This window comes from Gekko japonicus, unplaced genomic scaffold (genome assembly GCF_001447785.1).
Source record: "Gekko japonicus isolate JY-2015 unplaced genomic scaffold, Gekko_japonicus_V1.1 scaffold923, whole genome shotgun sequence".
NCBI classification, from domain to species: domain Eukaryota; kingdom Metazoa; phylum Chordata; class Lepidosauria; order Squamata; family Gekkonidae; genus Gekko; species Gekko japonicus.
The window spans coordinates 209,165-222,464 of NW_015171530.1; the positions used below are offsets into that span (position 1 = coordinate 209,165).

General features: G+C 47.3%; 2 protein-coding genes across 3 annotated transcripts in view; both read left to right on the plus strand.

Moving 5' to 3' along the window:
• Positions 1-1,113, plus strand: part of LOC107117425 — a 6,049-nt gene extending 4,936 nt beyond the window's left edge. For both annotated transcript variants that reach the window (XM_015419537.1, XM_015419538.1), the window contains one exon: positions 784-1,113. In XM_015419537.1, the coding sequence (XP_015275023.1) occupies positions 784-833 (50 nt within the window). In that variant the 3' untranslated portion in view covers positions 834-1,113. The remainder of the gene's footprint in view (positions 1-783) is intronic.
• Positions 1,114-4,159: 3,046 nt separating this feature from the next.
• Positions 4,160-9,915, plus strand: LOC107117431 (putative nuclease HARBI1). The gene is made up of 2 exons (XM_015419544.1): positions 4,160-4,225; positions 8,331-9,915. Exon 2 carries the CDS (start codon positions 8,500-8,502, stop codon positions 9,853-9,855), a length of 1,356 nt encoding a protein of 451 aa, XP_015275030.1. The 5' UTR covers positions 4,160-4,225; positions 8,331-8,499; the 3' UTR covers positions 9,856-9,915.
• The last annotated feature ends 3,385 nt before the right edge of the window (positions 9,916-13,300 follow it).

Consider the following 13,300-nt stretch of genomic DNA (forward strand, 5'->3'; position numbering starts at 1 on the left):
CTTTACTTTGGGCTTTAGATATAATGCCTAGGGATGACAGCTTCAGGTTGGGAAATACCAGGAGATTTTGGGGGTGGACCCTAAGGAGGGCAGGGTTTGAGAAGGGGAGGGACCTCAGTGGGGTATAATGCCGTAGTAGAGTCCACCTTCCAAATCAGCCATTGTTTCCAGGTGAGCTGATCTCTGCTATCTGGAGATCAGTTGTAATCCAAGGAGCTCTCCAGCCAGCACCTGGAAATTGGCAACCCTAATAATGCCCCGGCCTTGCATAGATATTATAAGCTCCATAACTGTGGGACCTTTATTGGTAGGTAGTGCTGGTTTTATTCTGGAATCTGATGAGCCTTTAGTGGACTATATATTAAAATACTTCTGCTGCCCCAAGGGGACCCCCCCCCCCCCAGTGGGTCCTGAGTATACAGGGATTAATCATCGTCCCTTGAGGCTTCTGTCTCTGCAACAGCAGGTGAAGAGGGAAGGAGGAGTGGGGGCTGTTCCATGATCTACAGTATGAGAAGATGAAGGAGCTGTACAGCAGGAAGATTAGAGCTACTGGTGTCATTATCTAACTTGTGGGGAAGTGGGTGAGGATGAAGTTGCTTAAGGTTAATTCTGCCAAGCCATGTGGAGAACTGCATCTGGGGGAATAATGTGTTGACCATTTTAATACAGTATGGGAACTTGGGGGGGGGGTGAGAATAGGCATTGGAACATGCACACTACCTGTAGCTCCTCTCCGGTTGTTCCACTGCATTATCCGTTTCTGTTCTTTTCTCTGTACAGCTCCTAGCAAAGTGACGGTCTATGTGGACACCTTGGATGGAAAGGGTTAACACCGAGGATTCCTTGGGGAAGCACTGCTAAGATCCGGGGGGTGGGGGGGCACGGGGGAGAGGCAAGGCATCCCCCCCACCCCACCCCATGAAGACTGGAGAAGCCCGGGCATCCTGAAAGGGGAAGCTATGCCACCTGCCTCCCTTCCTCCCTCCCTCATCCTAATGCTGTTATAGCCCAAATTGTCCTGGATGGGGCTGAAGTCTCACCCTCCCCGCCCCCTCCGATTTAATGCTCTGGTTTTTAATTTCTTCACATGGTTTTTAATTTCTCTGGATTCCCCTGAAAATAAAAGTGAAAAAAAGAATTTATTTAAATTCACCTCTCTGTTCGTATGTGTTTTTGTTTCCTATCCAGTGCACTCTAGGATTATTGGGATAGATCACACAATTAGGGAAGGAGAAAGGAATTTCTGGAAGCAGCGCAGGCTGTGGGGCATCACTAGAAGGAAGCAAAAATATTTGATTTAGAAACCAGGTTGTTGTTTGAACATCTTATTACTGCTAGATGCTGAGAAGGCTCATTTACATCTGTGGTGGCGAAGTTTTCCTTTCTGTACCAGTTTACTTTTTGCCTTCCCAGTGAGGGGACAAGCTGATGTGGCTTTTCCCTCAGTGATTCTTTTGAAGGGACACATTTACAACCTGGCAGCTATCTAGTTACCTAGAATAGGGATATGGAACCTTTTGGGCCCAAGTGCTGGAAAAAACACATCCATGTTGGTGTGCCATCAAAATAAAAACATTGGGGGGGTGAGATACTAAACAACCTGTTGGGCTGACTCCTTACTTTAAAAGCATATCATTCTTTCATAAAAAAACCTGGGAGTTGATGTAGGCAGGCAGTTGCTATAATAAGAGCAGTCAGTTGATACTGGGTGTGTCTGGGTTGGTTCATGTTAGGGAACAAACAGAAGTAGCTTGCTGTATCCCGGGGAAGACTGGCCATGGCAACGCTAATAACTCCTTGCTGGGGTGAGGGAGGACTCTTTAGTAAGAATGATCCTTTACTGGGGCTTGAATTAACCTAAACAACTACCACCCAGGGGCTAATATTCCATCTTTGGGCAAGGTAGTGGCTCTACAGCTTCAGGCAAACTAGGAGGAAACAAGACTATCTGGATCCGTTTGGGGATGGAAACACCTTGGTTGCCCTGACCTTTGCCAGAAGCATGATGGGGAGCTGATTTTCCTGGACCACTCAGCAGCTTTCGATATTATCAACTACGGTCTCCTGGAGAGGCTGGGAGCTGGGGACACTGTGATTTTGGTAGTTCTGCTTGTACTTGGCCAACTGATTCCAGAAAGTGTTGCTGGGGAATTCTACTCAGCCCTGTGGCATTTATACTATGGTGTCCCACAGGGTTCCATCTTTTCACGTCATTTAAAATCGACATGAAACTGCTGGGAGAGGTCATCCAGGAATTTGGAGGTGCCACCAATATGTGGATGACACCCAGCTCTATTTCTCCTTAACAGCTAAGCCACATGGGCAGTCCTGAATAGGTACTGGGATGGATGAGTGCCAGTTAACTGAAGCTCAGGCCAGAGAGGACTGAGGTGCAGTTTGTCAATGGAGAAGCTGCTTGGAGATTGTGGAGTCATTCTAGTCTTGGAAGGGGTTGCATTCCCTGCGAAGGAGCAAGTTTGTAGCTTGTAGGTGTTACTAGATCCTGACCTACTGTTAGAGACTCAGGTCTCTGTGACATGTAGTGCTTTTCTTCATCTCCAGCTAGTTTGCCAGCTATGGCTGTTCCTCAAAGCATGATCTGGCCACAGCGATCCATGCTCTGATCATGTCCAGGTTAGAGTATTGTACTCTGTGCAGGGTTGCCTTTGAAAATGGTCTGGAAACTTCAATTGGTCCAGAATGCAGCAGCCAGGCTACTTTCAGGGACTGGTTGCAGGGACTCAAATCACTCCAGTTGCAACAGATCTGGCTCTTACCTTTAAGGCTGTATATGGACAGAATATCTCAGGGAACATCTCTTCCAAACTATCCAGCCTGCCTCTCAAGCCTTGCTTTCTGTGCCTTCAGAGGTGAGGCATGAAGTGACTAGAGACAGGGCATTTTCTGTGGCAGCACCTTGCTTTGGAATGCCCTCCCCCTTGAAGCTCGCCTGGCACCTTCTTTACTTCCACCCAGGCACCAGGCCTAAAACTCACCTTTTAACCCAGGCTTTTAATTAAGGGGTTTTGTCTTACAGCCTTTAGATGGTCTGCTCTGTTCTGAGTAGTTTTTATGCTGCTCATGTTTTCTGGTTTGTGTTTTAGACTGCAGTTTTTAATTGAAGGGATCTGGAGCAGGACTCTGAAGGGGTGGCAGAAATACTACAGATAGTGTTAGTTACAAGCAGTATGGAAATCCCCGCGGTCTGAGCTCTTGGTTTGCATACCTCTGGTGGTCTGGCTCTCCTCGGTACAAACTCTGTTTTGTTAAAAGATAATTTATGGGACCTTTATATCATGGCCTTAATCACTGACAACTTAGCGTACCTTAACTCCCAAACATTTTCATCTGAGTTTGTGGTGATTTGGTTCCCCATTATGGAATATCTGACAAAAGCTGATATTCCTGATGTAATCGACACTCTACATCTGTGATCATTTTGAAAGATATTTCGTACTGTTAATATCCGGAATAAAACGGAGGAAAGGGGAGATAACAAAATGACAGACGTGGCCAGTATAACATGCCCAGGAAAAGAAGACATCATTTGAGTAATGAGAGCACACAGAAAAAGCAGCCAGACGTGTGCGTGAAAGAAGAGGTGGGGATTGTGGTAACTGGGAGTCTTTGCTCAAAAAATGTGCCTCAAAGTGAGTTTATGCTCTTTTAATAAGGGAGCAGATGATTAACCTGACATTTTAATGAAATCGTTTTAACCTGGCAGACGAGGATTCTATAAACGGGCATTTTGCCCTCACTGAAAATGGCTCTCAAAGGTTCCCGCCGGTAGCGACCGCGCTATACTTTCCGGAAATCTTCCTCTAGGGCGCCAAGAAGCTGTTGGGCAGCGCCCGCCCGCGCGCGCCCGCGCTCTATTGAGCGGCCCGCCCGGAAGAAAACCTGAACTCCGGGGGCGGGGGCAGGAAAAAGAGAGGCAGAGGGCGCGGCGCGCATGTGCAGTAGAGAATAGTAGCGACGGAGAACGCGCCTGCGTAATTCCGACGCGACCCTTGACCGAGCGGGTTGAGTCTGACGCGCGGGGGCGTTGTTTGCGCACGCGCACCGTGCTTGGTGGAACAGCCTCCCCAACGAGGAAAGTAAATGGATCGGCGCAGCTTCTTCTTAAAGGGGCAGTGCCTTAAAGGGGGGGGGGGGGGGGGGCGGTGTCTCCCCAGAGGAGGAAGGCGCCGTAGCCACCAAGCTGCAGGGTGAAAGAGCAGAGGTAAGCTGGCGTGACGCCCCTTTTCCTGCCTTGTTTTTGGCTTCTTGCTCTATATAGCCTTTTCTCTCCTTTATCCTTGTCTTGGGTATTTTACCCGACTTAGAGAGCTGCAACCAACGCACGTTTTGGAGTAAGCGCGTCACTAAACATAAAAGTGTCTATTTCGAAGTAAACGTGCACGGGAATGGACTGACGTTCTCCACCCCCACCCACCCCACGTCGTACCAAATGCAAAGCTACTTTTTCTTAACAATTGGGGGCGGAATTCTCAAGGGCTTTAGTTTTGAAGTATGTAGCCCGCGGAAGAAAATAGTCAGAAGTTGCCTCGTAGAGAGCCGAGCTATTGGCCTAGTTAGCCTACTCTGATCTTCTCTGACAAACAGTAACTTTGCCCAATCGCTGGTCTGGAGTTTCCCCCCAGCCTTTTCCTGAGATGCTTTTTAGCCGGATAGTCTCAGGAATTGAACCGTATATAGAATGGATTACTGTTATCTCGTCTGGATCTTACCGAGGCATGTGCCACGATGGCCCGGTCACCTTCTTCCTGGAACGTCAGCAGCCTACTAGCCAACCTAGGCTGGTTAAATAGTGCACCTGGCTGCCTGTTTATTAAGGGCCAAAGAAGTCCAGGAGCGTCCCCAAGGTGCACTTTCTAGCATTTATATATGCCAGCCTAGCAGTTAGAAAGCGAGAAATTGCAAGTAGATAAATAGGTACCGCTTCGGTGGGAAGGGAACAGCGTTCCATGCGCCTTTACCTGCAGTGTTTTATATACATGATTGTGTTGTAACCCTTACAACAGCTCTCAAAGATGGGCTAGCCTTATTTTCCATGGGAAGAATTTGAGGCTGAGGGAGTGTGTCTTGCCTAAAGCCAGCGGGTGTGTTCATGTCAGAGGTGAGATTTGAACTAAGTCCTAACGGATCATAGCTCCACTCTCTTGGCTGCCGCACTACTCCAACTCATGTTTAGAGGTCTTTATACGTTTCCCCATTTCTAGAGTTTGTGGTTTATTATTTACAAGTTAATAATTTTTTTAAATAACAACCAGCATTTTGTCCCTGGAAGAGAAGCAATATGCCTACATTCATATAATTCACCCACCCTCCCTTTTTATCATTGAATCCCAAGCATTTTTTTTGCGAGAAACCTGCTTGCCGATTCTAATCTTGTTTTTTGTAACCCCTGGAAAGCACACCATTTTGGAAGTCATTCGCTTGCCTGAGCCCTGTGTCCTTTAGAGCTGGGAGGGAAATCAAAAGTGAAGTCCAAACCCACAACCCTGTTTGTCACCGTGGCCCGCCATTTGTCTGTGTGCATGCCAGCTCACCTTTCCATCCTGGATCCTGTTTCGAATGCCAGAACTGAATTTAAAAGTTTATTGTGACACCAGAATGCATTTGAGCACATGCAGATTGTCCATGCCTATAGTAAAGGTAAAGGTTCTCTTGCTCGAAAGCCAGTCAAATCCGACTCCAGGGTTGCGGTGCTCATCTCCGTTTCAAAGCCGAAGAGCCAGTGCTGTCCAAAGATGTTTCCGTGGTCATGTGGCCGGCATGACTAAACACCGAGGCGCACGGAACACTGTTTCCTTCCCACTGAAGTGGTACCTATTTATCTACTTGCAATTTCTTGCTTTCGAACTGCTAGGTTGGCAAGAGGTCCATGCCTATAGTCAGCCCCATACTCATCTGAAACTTAGGGGGCTTGGCTTCAGGTCAGAATGCAGCTGTTCCGGGCAGCCGAATGCCAGTATCTCTGGTTCTATAGTTTAATTATCTGTCCTCTGGCTTCCTCTCTTTCTGTCCCCCAAAATGCAACATCAGCCTCTCTTCTTGCATGCTCCCCGTGCATGACCACACTGGGAGGATCAGAAGACAAAAGTGTTTCTTAGAGAACCCGCACAGAAGTGCTGACCTCTTGTTAAAACTGGTACCCCTTGTTGTTAGTAAGGTCATTTCCCTGGCTGTGTGGTTTGATGTCCAACCAGAAGCAAGTACCACTGAGCTCTGAAGAACTGGTTTCCAAGTAAGGATACTGAGGAGTGTATCCCTAAGGTATTAAGAACCTCTGATAAACTGTGACTTATGAGGAAAAGAAATAACCATGTAGAGGGTGGGGATTTGAGTCACTTCTCCCCCCCCCCCAAGTCAGGAAATACGGAGGGGAAAAAATCAATGGTAACGTTGGTATGGATAGTGAAGGAGCACCTGAGTAGAATTATCTGGGTTACTAGGTCAAAAGAACTGCTTTGCTTCCTCGGGCTTTAACCACGGAGAATACATTAGCATTTTGCTCATTTCATGGAAAAGAGGATTTAAAAATTTCAGTCAGCTGTGATTGTAGTACAGTCTACTGCTGGTTTCCCTAATCTGAATGGTTCAGGGAGCGGAATAGCATGGAAGGGACTTGAGAGGTTTCACTGAGACCCAGCTGTGCGGTGAATGAAGGCCTGAGAGAACTGGCGTGACTTAAATTGAGCCCAGACAGGGGTTTGGTTTCAAGGCTCTCTGGGCATCTACAGAGTGCCTTTCCTTCACCACTGAGTAATTACAGCCGAACTCAGTATACCTGAGATTTGGACTTCAGGTTGCGGAGGATGGGTCGCAGAGAGGCTTGACCATCTGCAGCTGTGCACAGAGGACTGAGGTTGTAGGACAGGAGGTTGTACAGTGGAATGTACCATTTCAGAGTGTAGCTGGTGGATCCTTTTTTTGAATTTCCCCACTGTTAAAAAAAGGACATCAGGAGAGAAGTTTGGTCCCACCTGCTTCTTGCTGTGCTACTGTTCCACCGGTGGAATGTTTAAAAATAACCCACGAGGGAGCATTCAAAATGGTTTTCTCTACCCAGCCTCTGAAATGGTACAACATACAAGAATACTGCTATAGTGCAACCAATACAAAATACTGTATAACCAATGACAGAATAATCATTCCATAATATTTAGTCTTTTTCTTTTTTTCAATGTAGACGCCGCGAGATGAACATGCAAGACGTCATGAAGAAGTGAAGGACGAACTTCCCTGGAGTAACCGTTTCGTTTCGGGCCCGGTTTAATACATAGGCTATGTGCCGGTTATAAGCTATTCTGAAGCTGTTAGGAATCAGAGAGGTCCTTTTGGGAAGTTGTATGAGTATGATGAAGCAGAACTGATGTTTGTATGAGAAAGAAATATCGAAACGAAACGGTTACTCCAGGGAAGTTCGTCCTTCACTTCTTCATGACGTCTTGCATGTTCATCTCGCGGCGTCTACATTGAAAAAAGAAAAAGATTAAATATTATGGAATGATTATTCTGTCATTGGTTATACAGTATTTTGTATTGGTTGCACTATTGCAGTATTCTTGTATGTAGCACGATTGTCATACTGCTTGTCATACCCCCTTGTTTTTTCATCTGAAATGGTACAGTCTACAACCTCAGGATTCTACCCCCTCATTCCAATGTGTGTGTAGAACAGCCTTTGGAGTTGAAGGACCAGTTGGCAGGCTGTGTGGAAACTTTACAGATGCTAGCTTGAGAAGGTGGAGGCTGGGTTTGAGGAGATGGATGGGGTCTGACACCAGGAGAATAATCAGGAAGTAGTAAAGGTGTGCAGCTGATCATTTGGCTTGTGGGATACAAGAAGGAAGCTTGGATGGAGTGACTGGGTAGAGTCACAACATGTAACCCCTTGAAAGCTTAAGGATTTTGAAACGGTATGGTTAGGTGTTCTGCTGAGCCAGATTGGTGTAGTGGTTAAGAGTGGCAGACTCTAATCTGGAGAACGGGGGTTCATTCCCCATTCCTCCTCATGTAGCTGCTGGTGTGACCTTGGGTCAGTCACAGTTCTCTCAGAGCTGTTCTCGAGTAGTTCTCTCAGAGCTCTCTCGGCCCCACCCACCTCACCGTGTGTCTGTTGTGGGGAGGCGAGGGGAAAGGAGATTGTAAGCGGCCCCGAGTGAAGTGTTGGGTATAAATCCAATCTCTCCTCCTCCTCCTTGAGTGTGGTGGAACCATCCCCTTCACCTCGGTGAAAGGAGGAAATGCTCTTTGTCATTGACATGTAAACGTGATTCAATTAGTGAGCAAAAACCCAATTACAATTTATTGCCCTTCAGTCCAACAGTGCCTTTGCAGTCGGAAGTGCAAGGACTGGTCAGCCCTGCCCAGTGATGTGATCCCTGCCTTGGCCAGTGGCTTCAGGAGGGGACAGGGTTTTCTCTTGCAGCACAGCGTGACATCACTTCCTCCCGAGTCGGCAGTGAACTTCAGAAAAAGGGAAGAGAAATGGAGCAGGAGTGTCTGGCTCTCGTCGCGGCCTGTGTCCAAACCTCCCAGTTGCTAGTGCAGCAATGGATGCTCAACAGGCGCACCGTGGTTTTTGCCATAGCGAGGATTCTGCAGCGGAGGCGCTTCCGCAGATCCGCTGCCGTCCTGAGGCGCATCCTCTCCGCCAGCGTCCGCCGCAAGAGAGCCCTGCTGCGGCTTCATCGCAACGCTATCGTCTCCGTGGTCACGATGGTGTACTCCTCGTCCCCCGCGCTCCACTATGAGCACGAGCTGATGGCCTTGTCGGAGCGGTCACACTGGATGCTTCCAAGATGCAGCGAGTGGTGGGAGCGGATGATCTCTTCGGAGCAGGACGACAAGTGTTGGATTTCCTTGTTCAGAATGTCACGCTCCACCCTCATGTATATCGCGGAGGAGCTGCGCCCGGCCCTGCAGCGGCGAGACACCGGCATGAGGTCCCACATCCCCGTCGAGAAAAGGGTCGCCATGACTATCTGGAAGCTAGCTCACCACGACAGCTACAAGACCGTCTCTGAGCTCTTCGGGGTCGGGATTTCGTCGGCTTGCTCCATCTTCGAAGAGGTGTGCGAGGAAATAAATAGCCGGCTCCTGGCCCAAACCATTCAGCTGGGCGATCCTCGGAAAATCATGGAAGGTTTCCAGGAGATGGGCTTCCCCAACTGCCTTGGCGCGATCGATGCCGTGCACATCTCCATCTTGTGCCCCCCATTCTCTGCGGACTCCTACATTAACTGTAAGGGCTTCTACTCGATGGTCCTGCAGGCGCTGGTGGACAGCAGATCCCGTTTCACTGACATCTACGTCGGTTTTCCCGAGCGGTCCCACGACTCCCGCATCCTGCACAACTCGCCCTTCTTCAACAGTATGGACGATGGCGCCTTTGGGCCGCAGACCCCAACAGTTTTGGAAGGCGTTTCGATGACCCCCGTCATCATTGGGGACGCCGCCTACCCGCTCCGCCCCTGGCTGATGAAGCCGTACCCTACTCCAAAAACTGTGGCACAAGAGCATTTCAATGAGAGGCTAGCCAAGTGCCGGGCGTGCGTGGAGAGAGCGTTCGCCGTCCTGAGAGCTCGCTGGAGGTGCTTGCAGATGCGACTGGACGTGCGGGAGAAGCTCATTCCTGTTGTCATAGCGACTTGCTGCATCCTGCATAACATATGCGAAATAAAAGGGGATGAGTTGCTGGAGCCGCTGGAAAGTCCTCCGGCGGCTGAAAGTCAGAACGCTTCAGCCAGGCCAAGGGTGCCGCTATCAGAGGCTGGGCTGACCAAGAGAGCATGCCAGATAAGGGCTGCTTATTGTTCTTATTTTGAAAAGAATCCTCTGTAGAAGGGAAAGTGGGGGGGGACGGGACAGGTTCATTTTCCCATGTGATTTCCCTGGGGTGCGAATGCCAACATCCTTAGTGTGTGTACCCAAGGTTATGACAAATAAAAAGGATATGATTCTGAACAAATTTTCACTTTTAGTTTTTTTAACCAGTGATCTTTTAGGACCATCGCTGTGACAAAAGTGATTTTCTCTTTTTTAAAATAAACTGCTCCCCCTCGGAATGCGGGATGGGACAGGAACCAGTGACAACAGTGCAAAGTGGAGAAAGCCAGCAGGGGAAGTCAGGAGTGTGGTTTCTTGCAGATAGGTCCAGCTTTCACTTGCATGAACCAGTGTTATGGAGCCACACCTAACCATGTTTGGTGTCGCGTGGACGAGACTTGTGCTTGAAGACGTCCACACCACATCTTCCCCAGAGCCAGTTTGGTGTAGTGGAGTAGTGGACTCTAATCTGGGAGAACCGGGTTTGATTCCCCACTCCTCCACTTGCACCTGCTGATGTGACCTTGGGTCCTTTGCAAGCTCTGGCACAGCTGTCCTTGAAAAAGGGCAGTTTGTGTCAGAGTTCTCTCGGCCCCACCCACCTCACAGGGTGTCTGTTGTGGGGAGGGGAAGGGAAAGGAGTTTGTAAGCCGCTCTGAAACTCCAAGTGAAGGGCAGGGTATAAATCCAATCTCTTCCTCTTCTTCTTCTTCATGTGTTTTCTGATTCACTTAGTTATCTTGTCTTTAGCATAGGCCAGGAGGCCCCAAGTTTGGTGAACCTGTGGGCACAATGGAATTTTTGAAAATGGGTAAGTGGGGTGCCACCATCAAATGACTGCCATGCGTAGGGAGCAACACTAACCACAGTATGGCTGCCACGGAGGCTGGGGCCAGTCACAAAATGCTGGGAGGTTCCAAGTCAAGGATCTTCCTACAATGGAGCGAACCGTTTCCAAATGGTGCTCCCTGAAGACACAAAGGTGATGCCTCTTGGGCTTCCCTGGAGCATCTCCTGCTCCAATGAGATGAAGGAAGGCAAGCTCTGGCTCTTTGGTATCAGGGAAGAGATGCTTTGGCAAAAAAGCAGAGGATACCATGATGGTGTCCTGGATGGCATACATCCGAGAGTTCTGAAAGAACTCAAATGTGAACTTGTGGATCTCCTTACAAAAATATGTAATCTTTCATTAAAATCTGCCTCCATTCCTGAAGACTGGAAGGTAGCTAATGTCACTCCCATCTTTAAAAAGGGTTCCAGAGGAGATCTGGGAAATTACAGGCCAGTCAGTCTGACGTCGATACCGGGTAAGTTGGTGGAAACTGTTATTAAGGAAAGAATTAGTAGGCACATTGATGAACAAAAACTATTGAGGCAGACTCAGCATGGGTTCTGTAAGGGAAGATCTTGTCTCATTAACCTGTTAGTGTTTTTTGAGGGAGTGAACAAACATGTGGACAAGGGGGACCCAATAGATGTTGTTTACCTTGACTTCCAGAAAGCTCTTGATAAAGTTCCTCATTAAAGGCTCCTAAGTAAGCTCAATAGTCCCGGGATAAAAGGAGAAGTCCTCTTGTGGATCAAAAACTGGCTAATTAATAGGAAACAGAGAATGAGTATAAATGGGAAATTTTCTCAGTGGAGGGTGGTAAGCAGTGGGGTACCACAGGGATCAGTACTTGGTCTGATGCTTTTTAACTTGTTTATTAATGATTTGGATTTGGGAGTAAGCAGTGAAGTGGCTGAATTTGCAGATGACACAAAGTTGTTCAGGATGGTGAGAACCAGGGAGGATTGTGAGGCACTCCAAAGGGATCTGTCGAGGATGGGCGAGTGGGCATCAACGTGGCAAATGGGGTTCAGTGTGGTCAAGTGTAAAGTGATACACATTGGAGCCAAAAATCCTAAATACAAATACACATCGATGGGGTCCAAAATGGCAGTGACTGACCAAGAGAGAGATCTTGGAGTAGTAGTAGATAACTCAATGAAAATGTCTAGATAGTGTGCAACTACAATAAAAAATACTGATAGACCCATCCTCCATGAATCTGTCTAATCTTTTAAAGCTGTCTTATGAATGTGGCCATCACAACATCCTCACAACATTCCACATTATGACTTGTGTAAAGTAGTACTTCCTTTTGTCTGACCTGAATCTACTGCCCATCAGTTTTGTTGCATGTCCTCGAGTGCTAGTATTTTGGGAATGGGAGGAAAATTTCTTTCTCCCCTCATTCCATCCCATGCATAATTTTATAAACCTCTATGTTATCACTTAGTTGTCTCTTTTCTAAACTGAAAAGTCCCGGACTCTTCAGCATTTCCTCCTAAGGCAGATGGTCCAACCCCCAAATCATCTCGGTTACCGTCTTTTGTACTTTTTCCAGCTCTGTGATGTCGAGAGATACAGTGACCAGAACTGCACACAGTCTTCCAAATGAGGCAGCCCCATACAGCATTATACACAGAGCATTATAATATCAGCTGTTTTATTTTCAGTCCCTTTCCTAATCCTCACAAAATCCCCTTTTCACTGCTGCAGCACACTGGGTTGACACTTTCATTGAGCTACCTACTACTATTCCCCCCCCCCACAGCAAAAAAGATGGTTCCCCATGTATAATTCTTTCAGATCTTAAGACCACCTTGTTCCACTGGCTGAGTTTACTCTCTCTGGTGTAGTTCTCCTGTTCTGACTTGGATTCTCCTTTCATCTGTAGGGGCAGGGTGCTGTTCTAAACTTATCTCAAAGGAAGCAATCAATGTCTGTTGGTTATCTGGTTCCAGGTTTGGGGTAATCCTTGCACCCCAAGCTGAGTTTTTGGACCAAATGGCTGTAATGCTGGATTTTTCCATTTAATGTTATTCATTTACATTATTTATAGTCATCTGCTTTTCTCACAGGGGACTCAATGTGGATTACACAGAATAAATCAATACAATTAACAGAGTGAGACATCTGATAGAAACTGCAATAGGTTTTAACTTGTAGAAATGTGGAAACCAACCAGAGGTGAAGCACAGAATTGGCTTCTGTTTCAGAAACACATAAAGGGTGTTTTGTTTTTAAATTATTTTCTGCAGAGGCCTTAATTGGATGATCTCCAGAATCTTAATTTCCTTTACCATGCATCCAAGAGACTCAAATATGTGGAATGAAATAATACCAAAATACATTCATTCCATGTCATGATTTCTCAGATTTGATTCTTTTGAGGGGCGCAGTCCTCTTGTGGGACTATCACCTGGGAATTCCATAGGAAAGCACGTGCTTGAGAGCACTCCCTATAAGAATCTCCACGCATCTATATATTCCAAATAAGGCAACACAATATCTTCCACATGCATTTTGACACTGGGGTGCTTTGAAATAAATCACCTGTATTCTAAGTACAGTATAATCCTCGGTGAAGACTACACTGCATTATCCCCCCAATTGTTCATTAACACTAAATCC